Source organism: Arachis ipaensis, chromosome B01 (assembly GCF_000816755.2).
Source record: "Arachis ipaensis cultivar K30076 chromosome B01, Araip1.1, whole genome shotgun sequence".
Lineage (NCBI taxonomy): Eukaryota > Viridiplantae > Streptophyta > Magnoliopsida > Fabales > Fabaceae > Arachis > Arachis ipaensis.
In genome coordinates this window covers 82,359,671-82,370,486 of record NC_029785.2, presented here as the reverse complement: position 1 = coordinate 82,370,486, position 10,816 = coordinate 82,359,671, and the positions used below count along the sequence as shown (strand labels likewise).

At 38.7% G+C, this 10,816-nt stretch overlaps 1 protein-coding gene across 1 annotated transcript; it reads left to right on the top strand.

Annotated features, from left to right (window-relative positions):
• On the top strand, nucleotides 2,306-2,935 carry LOC107608825. Its single transcript, XM_016310566.1, has 2 exons — nucleotides 2,306-2,586; nucleotides 2,707-2,935. Exons 1-2 carry the CDS (start codon nucleotides 2,306-2,308, stop codon nucleotides 2,933-2,935), a joined length of 510 nt encoding a protein of 169 aa, XP_016166052.1.

The window sequence follows — 10,816 nt, the reverse complement described above, 5'->3', positions numbered from 1 at the left end:
TGACCCAATGTACGACATTAATGAAACAAGTGTGTAAGTTCTGAGATGCATGCGGTCTAGAACACACACTAACATAAAAAGGCCCATGTCACAATTACACAAAAAGGAACATGCACTGCTCTCATCCTAGTGTGCTTGAGATGCTCTAAACTTGTGGGTTAAGACAACCAAACAAGAAATAAAGAATCATGAAAGCATTCAAGCCAAATGCATATGGATGCATATGAACAAGAAGCACAATTCATTGAGGTAAATGCACAACTTCCATCAAGAAATTTTCTAATCAAAGAAAAGGATTTAAATTACATGGTGGCCAAATCATGCAATTCAAAAAAAAAATATTAAGAAGCTTGAAGGCAATTCTCATTCACTTGGTATTCTCAAAGGTTGAACATGAAAAATTCAAAAAAAAGTAATAAATTGTAACCTCAAAAAAGAATCCAACAAAGATTATAGATATAATGATGTTAAGATAACATCCCATTTAGTACTCAGTAGCAATACACAATAAACAAGATGAATAATCCAACACTTGTAAGGAAAAACAAAAATTAAAATGAAAAATAAACTAACTAAACATCTAACTAATTATTTAACTAAAAGAAATGGTTAAGGATGGTGTTGGGTAGTGTAGGATGAGGTATAGGGGAAGGGAAGAAGAAAGGAGAAGGAGAGAAATGGAAAGAGGAGAAGAAAAGAGGTGTAGTAAAGGAAGGCATCCACGCATACGCAAATGTATTTTGATGAATGGAAAATTAATGGTATAGAATTTCAGAATAAATTCTCGTCGAAGTATAGTTTCTAAACCAACAAATAATCCTTTCATACAAAAGATTGTTTGTCACAAGTACAAACCTCTAAAATTATAAACCAAAGTATTTAAACCTCTGGTCGTTCTCCCTAGGAATTGCAATAAAGTGTTCTTGTTATTGGTTATGAAGTATGTTTGGGGTTTTTGAGGTAGTAGACAAGAAATATAAATGGCAAAGAAAATAAACAAACAACTAATAAAGCTCTTGGCAAGGTATGAGAACTAGAAGTCCTATCCTAGTTATCCTTATCAATTGTGATGAGAATTGTCCATTGCTCCCACTTAGTTAACCTCTAACTATGAAGGAAAGTCAAGTGGATGAATTAACTTGATTCCACAAGTCCTAGCCTAATAATGATGAAAGACTAGCTTTAGTGGCATTCAAGTTAATTAGCAACTTCTAATTATCAATCAACAAAGGAGTTTGATAACTCAAGAGTCACCAATTACTCTACCTAGGCTAAGAGGAATAAAATCTATTCTAAAATCCAACCAAGCATTTTGTCAAGCACTTGGAAGGCACAAAAGGAAAGCATAGTATAATTGCAAGGAAAGTAAATCTACATTATTCAATTGCAAGGAATTAACAACAATAAAGCAAGTCAATAAAGGAAATCAAAACATGAATTGTATTAAAGAGAAAATAGAAGAACAAAAGCGCATTAACACAAAAGGAGAGAATTACAAGAACTAAATGCTAAACTAAAGAGAGGAGAGATAGAGGAACAAGAATTGATAAAGGAAAAGTAAATCAAAGCATAAAATTAACCTAGATCTAAGAAATCCCAATCTAGATCTAACCTAATCCTAATTCTAGAGAGAAAAGAGAGCTTCTCTCTCTAGAAACTAACTTTCCCTCCAAAAGTAAACTAAACTAATGTAATGTGTTCAAAAGTTCCTAGATAGATGATTTCCCTTCAGTCCTTGGGTTAAATAGCATCAGAGAGGAATTGGATTTGGGCCTGGGAAGCCCAAAAATCACCTGCAGCAGATTCACTTTAAGTGGGTCACGTGCGAGTACCGACGCGTACGCGTACGTCACGCGTACGCGTTGCTTGACAAATTGCTATCCACGCGTACGCGTCATGTGCGCGTACGCGTCGCCATGCGACCTCATCGTTTCACGCGTGCGCATCTGTTCCGCGTGTGCGTGGAGTGAATTTCTCCCAATCCTTGATTTTCCATGATTTCTCCACTTTGCATACTTTGCTCTTCATTCCTTTGATCCATTCCTAGCCATTTTCAACCTGAAATCACTAACACACACATCAAGGCATCTAGTGGAATCAAAGGTGAATTAGAATTAACCAACTAAGGCCTAAAAAGTATGTTTTCACCCTTAAGCCCAAATTAGTAGACAATCATGAAACCATGCTATTTTAGTGGGTAAATATGGGAAAAGGGTAATAAAATCCCCTAAATTCAGCATAGGATGCACCATCAAATAGCGGTGCATCATTTGCGTACAACAATAGCTTTCATGCCTGCATTGGGATGGCTCCGTGTGAGGCCTTGTATGGGCAGAAGTGCCAATCTCTACTTTGTTGGTATGAGACTGGTGAAGTAAGTGTTTTAGGTCCTGATTTGGTAACAGAGACTACTGAGAAGATTAAGAAGATTCGGGAGAGGATTCTAACGGCACAGAGTCGACATAAAAGTTATGCGGATCAAAGAAGGAAACTGTTGGAGTTTGAAGTGGGAGAACATGAATTCCTGAAGGTTACACCGACAACTAGGATTGGAAGAGAAATCAAAACAAAGAAGTTCAATCCGAGGTTCATTGGACCGTTTGAGATTCTGAGGCGATTCGGGCCGGTGGCGTATCAAGTAGCTTTGCCGCTTCACTTGTCTAACTTGCATGATGTATTCCACGTGTCACAACTCTGTAAGTACAGGTCGGATGCAGCTCATGTGTTAGAGCCCGAGTCGGTCGAGTTGAGGGAGAACTTGACGTTTCAAGTAACACCGGTGCGAATTGATGACACTAGTGTGAAGAAACTGCGAGGAAATGAAGTTTCATTGGTTAAAGTTGCTTGGAAAAGGTCTGGAGTAGAAGGGCATACTTGGGAGTTGGAGTCTGAGATGCGGAAGGATTATCCCAAGCTATTCTGGGGTAATCACTAAATTTTGAGGACAAAATTTCTTATTTGGTGGGGAGAATGTAAGAACCGCAACTAATTACCCGTTTAATTTAATAAATAATATTGCCCAAAATAGCATTCTAAAACCAAGTAAAACCGCGAACCGACAGCTGAACCGGTCGAACCGATTTAAGTCTGTCTGGTACTGTGCAAGAAAAAATTAAAAATAGTAGAAAACCTCAGGAAAATATTTAAATTCAAAAACCGGGAGTTAATTTTAAAGGTTTGGCCCAAAGTTGGGTCAAACGGGCTAAAAATGCTAACAGGTTGGACCGGGCCCAAGATGGGCCCAAGTCCAACATATATAAACACTTAAGTGAACCCTATTCAGCCACCATAACACTTAGAGATGAAGAGTTGCAGCTGAAGTGAGAAGAGAGGAGGGGGTTTCAAAAACACTTTTAACTCCTCACTTCCGGTGGCTATATCTTGAGCTACGGTACTCCGATTCCCGTGCCATCAGCGACTACGTGAAGCTCTTGCCAAGCCCGTTACTTTCATCTAACTTTCATAGGTAAGATTTTGAATTTTCTCTCCCTTCCTTCTGCCCTAAAAATTCCGAGTTTGGTGAGTGTTGGTCTTGAGTAAAATTTGTGTTTGGTTGTTCAGGTGCTAATCGTTAGTGAAGAAATGTTGGTTCTATCCCAAATTTCAGTGAATGAGGTAAGGTTTCTCAAGGATCCTTGTACATTAATTAATTTTGAGTGTTAGGTCTTGATTTATATGAAATGTATGATGTTAGTTTGAATATTGGAGCTTGTTGAAATTGCTTTGGACATTTGGGAGCCTTTGGATTTGAGTTGGTGGCTTGTTGGTGAATTGAACCTTGTTGGAGTTCAATTTTGGGTTTTTGGCATATTGGGAATTGGCCAAGTTATGGTTTTATTTTTCTCTATGTAATATATAATATTTCTGGACACTTAGGCTAGTGACTCATAGGATAGGATTGAACTAAATTGGTTTTTGGAATTGTTGTATGATGATGTATGATGAATTGATAATTTGGGTTGTTGATTAATTGAAATGTTGATGTTAATAGTAGGGTATTGAAGATTGAGATTGGAATTGATTATGATGATTGTTGGTAATGGTGCAATGATATTTAATTAATGTGTGGGTGATGACAAGTCATCTTAGCCTATTTTAACTAGTCTTTTTCTTTTGTTTTCATTAGAATTATGCACTTTCTTGAGCTACAAGCAAGCCAATTAGGTAGATTTTCATGTTTCCTTTGATTTAATCAACCATGTATGAATTCATGCTATTTCATGAGGTTTTATACTATAATTGTTACATATTATGAAAGAATGAATATCTCATGATTTTAAGCATAGTTTTGATGTGTTTGGTTGATTAATGATAGGTGAAGAAAGCTTGGAGAAAGGTTGAAGCAAGAAGGAATAGCTAGGAGTAAAGAGAAGACACTGGAATAAGTGAAATTGAACCAGGAAGCAAAAAGCTGGACCTAAAGTTAGCCTCAAACTTTTGCACAAACTTTTGGGTGAAAAGTTAGCCCCAACGTTAGCCCCTAACTTTGAGGCTAACGTTGGCACATGAAAATCACAAGGGGAGGAGCAAAAGTTTGCGCCAACGTTAGCCCCCTAACTTTTGCTCAAACTTTTGGTCCAACTTTTGCAAAACTCAAACCCGGTTCAATTGGTTCGTTTTGGTTCCTCTTCAAACTCCAAGAGCAATCAACCAATGCCTCTTTCAACCCAATTCACCAAGAGCAAAGGCCCAACTCAAGGCTTGAAGATCATTGGAAGAAAGTGTATAAATAGGATAGAATTCAAGTTCTTCAGGGAGCTTTTCTTTTGGAATTTTCATAATAGTTTTCGGAGAGCTTTTGATATTGAGTGATCTTTAATTTCTTTGTCTTGGGGAAGGAGAATTCACTTCTCTTCCTCTCAGTTTTATTGCTTTCAATTTCTATTACAATTGTCTTGGATCTTGGGTTGAAGAATTGAAGAAATTCTGTTTCAATCTCATCCTTGGATCTCTCTGTTTATTTATTGCTTAATTGAATTTCAGTTTGGGTTAATTGTTCTTCATCTATTTTCTTTGCAATTTACAATTCCCTTGCAATTGTTCTTGTTGGATCTAGGAAGGCATTGAGATCTAGACTCGGTTTTCTAGTCTCTGGGTCCTGAGATCTAATTTCCCAATGTTTTCATGTTCATTTACTTTACTACTTCAAGATCCGATTCAACCCACACCTTCTTTTACTCTTTTGTTTGATGCAAGTTACTTTTCTTTGTTTAATTTCTGCAAATCCAATCCCCAATTCCCTTTACAATTCTAGCCGTTTACATTTCTTGCATTTTAAGATTCCGCAATTTACATTTCTTGCATTCTAAGTTTCTGCTATTTAATTTCTTGTTCTTTAAGATTCAGCACTTTAATTCCCTGTTCTCTTTACTTCCATGCAATTTAATTTCTGCAAATCACAAAACACTCAACCAAATCTTGATTCGCTTGACTAAATTAACCACTAAGCTAAAATTGCTCAATCCTTCAATCCCTGTGGGATCGACCTCACTCCCGTGAGTTTTTATTACTTGATACGACCCGGTACACTTGCCGGTTAGATTTGGGTGTTTTGGGAGAAATTTATTTTTTCACCAAAATACTCATCAAGTTTTTGGCGCCGTTGCCGGGGATTGATTAGATTGACAATGATTAAGTGAGGTGGTGATCTAGATCAAGCATTTTCTCTTTAATTTTGATTAACCCACTAACTGTTTGATTTTTTGCTTAAACTAACTAACACTTCAATCTAGAAGTAGATTGAAGTGTCACTGGTTTTGTGCATTTCTCATGCTCTACTTGTATGTCAGGTACAAGAAGAACCATACCCAATTTTCATGAACAAGACGAAAGAACTCTCAGGAGGTTAAGAAGAGTTGAAAGAGGGAAAAATATTGTTGGAGAAGAGGAATCAGACGAAGAATTCCAAGAGATGGAGGAACATTCAACCAATCCACCAGGTGGAGCAGACAACAACAATGACAACCCACCCCAGAGGAGAGTTTTGGCTTCCTATACCTTTGCAAATCCTAGACATTGTGGGAGCAGCTTCTTGGCTCCAAATGTCAATGCTAACAATTTTGAACTCAAGCCACAACTCATCACTTTGGTTCAGAACAATTGCTCTTTTGGTGGAGGACCACTTGAGGACCCACACCAACATTTATCCACTTTCTTGAGGATATGCAACACTGTCAAAACTAATGGAGTGCCTCTTGACAGTTACAAACTGATGCTATTCCCATTTTCTCTCAGGGACAAGGCCACTCAATGGTTGGAATCTTTTCCAAGGGACAGCATCAATAACTGGGATGATTTGGTAACCAAGTTTCTTGCCAAGTTTTACCCACCTCAGAGGATTATAAGGTTGAAGGCTGAGGTACAAACATTTACACAAATGGAGGCTGAACCCATCTATGAGGCATGGGAGAGGTATAAGGCTCTAATCAGGAAATGTCCCCCTGCCATGTTTAATGAGTGGGAGAAGCTGCAGAACTTCTATGAAGGCTTAACACTGAAATCCCAGGAAGCTTTGGATCATTCAGCTGGAGGTTCCTTGCAACTCATGAAAACTGCAGAGGAGGCTCAAGAACTCATCGATATGGTGGCCAACAACCAATATTTCTTTGCTCATCAAAGAGGCCGCCAACCATCACAAAGGAGAGGAGTAATGGAGCTAGAAGGAGTTGATTCAATCCTGGCTCAAAACAAATTAATGCAGCAGCAAATTCAACAATAATTTGAGCAAATGACCAAGAGGATTGATGGCCTCCAAGTTGCAGCAGTTAACACCAGTCAACCATCAGCCACATGGGGGCAAAATGAAGAAATCCAAGAGGAGCAACAGCAGGAACAAGTCCAATACATGCATTCAAATCCAAATGAATTCTATGGTGATACCTACAACCCCTCATGGAAAAACCACCCCAACCTCAGATGGGGAGACACTCACAACCAAAACCAACACCCATGGCAGAGGAACTCAAACCAAAACAACCCAAGAAATAACCAAAACTACAACCAGCAGCAGACTAACCAAAACACATACAGAAAACCTCAAAGCAACTACCCTAATCTCAACCAGTACCAATCCAATAACCAACCCAACAACCAAAATGCCTATCATCCACCACCCACATCTCACAACCCACCACAAGTACCACCTGAACCTCAAAGACTCACCAACTTAGAGACCTTGATAGAGAAGATGATGAAACATCAGGAAATAACAAACAAAAACCATGAAGCATCATTAAAGAGCCTAGAGAGGCAGATTGGGCAACTCTCCACGCAAGTATCTGTTGAGAGACCTTCAAACTCACTGCCCAGTGACACAATCCCAAATCCCAAGGAGGAATGCAAGGCAATACAATTAAGGAGCGGGAGAACATTGATAAGCAACAATGACACTACACAGAAGCAAGCAGAGAGCATCAAATAACCAACAGAGGATGAGAAGCAAACAAAGGCAGATGGAGTTAAGGAGCAAGTTGTGAGGCCAAACAAAAGCACTGAGAAACTTAAAGAGAAGGACAACCAGCTACATAGCTCAAAGAAAGTGGCTCAGGGACAGCAGCAAATAGGAAAGAGCATCACACCTCCACTGCCATATCCCCAGAGGTTCAACAAAGAGGTTAAAGACCAGCATTTTCACAAATTCCTTGAGATTTTTAAGAAGCTGGAAATCAATATCCCCTTGGCTGAAGCACTTGAGCAAATGCCTCTGTATGCCAAATTCTTGAAGGAGCTTGTCAACAAGAAAAGAAGCTGGGATGAGAAAGAAACCATAATGATTACTGAGGAATGCAGGGCCTTGATTCAAAAGGGGCTTCCTCCCAAGCTTGAGGACCCAGGGAGCTTCCTGTTGCCTTGCACTATTGGGGAATTGACCATCACTAAAGCAATGTGCGATCTCGGAGCAAGTATTAACTTAATACCATCCTCCTTGGTGAAAAAGCTGCATATAGAGGAGGTCAAACCAGTACAAATGTCTCTGGAGCTGGTAAACAAGTCAATGGTATACCCCAGGGGTGTAATTGAAAATCTTTTGGTCAAGGTGGACAGTTTTATATACCCTGCTGATTTTGTGGTTCTAGAATCAAACGATGATGATGGTGACTCTGTTATACTGGGAAGGCCATTCTTGGCCACTGCTAGAGCTATCATAGATGTAGAGGAAGGGGAATTAACTCTCAGGATGCATGACCAGAGTGTCACTCTGAAAGTATTACCAGAGGCACAATTTAGCAAGGAGAAGAAAGACTATATGAAAAATAACCAGGAAGGTCACAGCAACATCCCAATGCTAAGGATTGTGCAGACTGATGAAGAAACCCAAGAGGATATTAGAGTATTAGCCACTGAAAAGAGAGGCCCCCAAGGAAAGCCTACGGCCAGAAAAGAAAGGTCAACAAAAGGAAAGATGAAACGCAGAAACAAAGTAAAAAGGGGTTGGAAGAATAGAAAGATTCCAACAGAGGGGCTTTCCAAAGGTGACAAAGTGCAACTGATATATCAACAGCTGGGGGCAAATCAACAAACTGAGGATTACTACACTGTCAGCAACATACTCTCATTAGAGCATGCTGAAATTGAACACCAGAGAACAAAGAAGAGGATCACGGTCAGAGGGGACAAATTGAGGCCCTACAAGCACCAACCACCATAAAAGAAAGCTCCAATGTCAAGCTAATGACAATAAAAGAGCGCTCCATGGGAGGCAACCCATGCTTTAAGATTCATGTCATTTTAAATTCAATAAGTTATGATCAATTGAGCATGAATTCTTTTCTCTTTTCATGAACATGTCCATTGACTGCATGCACTATTTTGAAACATATGCTAAGTTTGGTGTGCCTTCAAGCACACTAAACCAATGTTACAAATAATTCCATTTTGCATGTTTGGAGTATCTTGACAAAGCATATGGCCAAACACTAAGTTTGGTGTCCACACAGCTTCATGAAAAGTAGAAACTCATGCATCAATAATCATACAATTGTTGTTTTCCAAAATCTTATAAATGGAAAAATTCTTTTCCGGTAATGAAGGCATTAATAGTGATGTACCCTTTGACAAGAAACAAGTTTGGTGTTCATCAAACCTTGATGCACCGATTTAGGGATACAATTGATCCTTCATGAAAAAAAAAGGAGAAAAAGAAAATATGATGAAAACAATTCTTATGAACATTTAACATTTGAATATCCCATCACATGCCTCGAAAAAGAAATCTGCCACTCCTTGAGAATGATCACGGCAAAGGCAAGGGAAGGAGTAAACTTTTTCATCCTTCATCCTTACATGCATACCTTTGATCTCCATAAGTCTAATTGCATCCCAGCCCTTCATTGCTCATTTAAAAGCATACCACCTTCAAGCCATGCACATGACCGAATCACTCCAACCTTGAAAACTTCACTCCCTTCATCACTCCTCAACATAACAAGCTCTGTGCAACATTTCTCTTACTTTAAACTCCAACCATTTAAACTTCTCTTCATCATTTCTTGTCATAGCAAGTTCGGTCTCAATTTCTTTTTGCTCCAAACACACATCAAACTCTCCAACATTCTTCACACTCCTTCTAACCTCACAAGACTCGACCAACCAAGTGATCATGGCCTCCTCCTCAAGAACCAAACGAAGAAAAGGGAAAGATCCCATGGTGGAGGAAGACACACATGAATATGACCAACGGAGATTCAAGTCTTGGTTTCATCAAATGCAAATTCAATGGATGAACAAGAAAAGAATCTATCCTGAAATTCCATTCTTGTTGCCGGATGATGGATGTCAAGAAATGAAGGACAAAATTCGGAAGAGGAGGTGGGAGGATCTTGCATCACCAGCCATCCGAATCAATGCCAATATCATAAGAGAGTTCTATGAGTCAAGATTCCTTGTGATGCAAGAAGAACATGCTTTTCAATCCCATAAATTTTTTGGAAAGTTGGAACAAATGCAAGCTGAAAATTTGAGGGCTCTCAAAGAGTTCACAACACTCCAAGATGCAAGGTATGAAGTACAAGCCGATTACAACATCAATAGACAAATCAAACTGAACTATATTGGAGAACATTTGCACAACATGGATCCGGCTTTCCCAACTTTTGATGAATTCTTCAAAAAGAGAAGCGAGGTAGAGGTAAGCAATGCTATGAGACTTGAAGATAGAGTGGAGGAGGCTATGAATAAGGCTGGCTTTTGGCGAGGTCAACAGGCACCAAACACGGATGGTGGGAACACTAGCAGCCAAGTGTATGAAAGGAGAAAGAAAAGGCATGACAAATGAAAGGTGGACTTGCTCCTTGTTCATCACTACAAAGAAAAAAAAACATGCATTCTATCTGTTCTAAGTGTCTTTGCATCTTTAATTAGTTCTTTTTAATTAAAAGTCTTTGCATTATGTTTGTTTCTTTTAAAATAAGTAGGCTAGTTTATGTGTGTGCTTGTGTGTTTACTTTCACTTGACAAGAAGCATGTGTTGTCCCCTGCATCTTTAAGTTCAATAAAAGAAAAGTTTGAATGTGAAGCAAGATGATCTCTGTTAGATAGAAGTAAAATAAAAGTAAGTGGTGGTATGTGTGTGGTTGTATAGTAGCTCACTTCTAGTGAATAAAGAGCTAAGATATCTCATTCCAAGTAATGAGTGGTCTACTGTCTATGAATCTCAATTAAATAAAAAAAATTTCCTTGGTTAGAAAGAAAAACAAAAAGAAGAATTGAAGAAATTCTGTTTCAATCTCAATCTTGGATCTCACTGCTTTATTTACTGCTTGATTGGATTTCAATTTCTGTTAATTGCTCTTTATCCACTTTCTTTGATTCCCTTGCA

Excerpts from the sequence above, each read along its gene's own strand:
- LOC107608825 (XM_016310566.1), top strand. The coding sequence starts at position 2,306 with ATGGCTCCGTGTGAGGCCTTGTATGGGCAGAAGTGCCAATCTCTACTT. Across the intron at positions 2,587-2,706 it reads ACAAAGAAGTTCAATCCGAG|GTCGGATGCAGCTCATGTGT; the intron begins GTTCATTGGACC and ends CTGTAAGTACAG.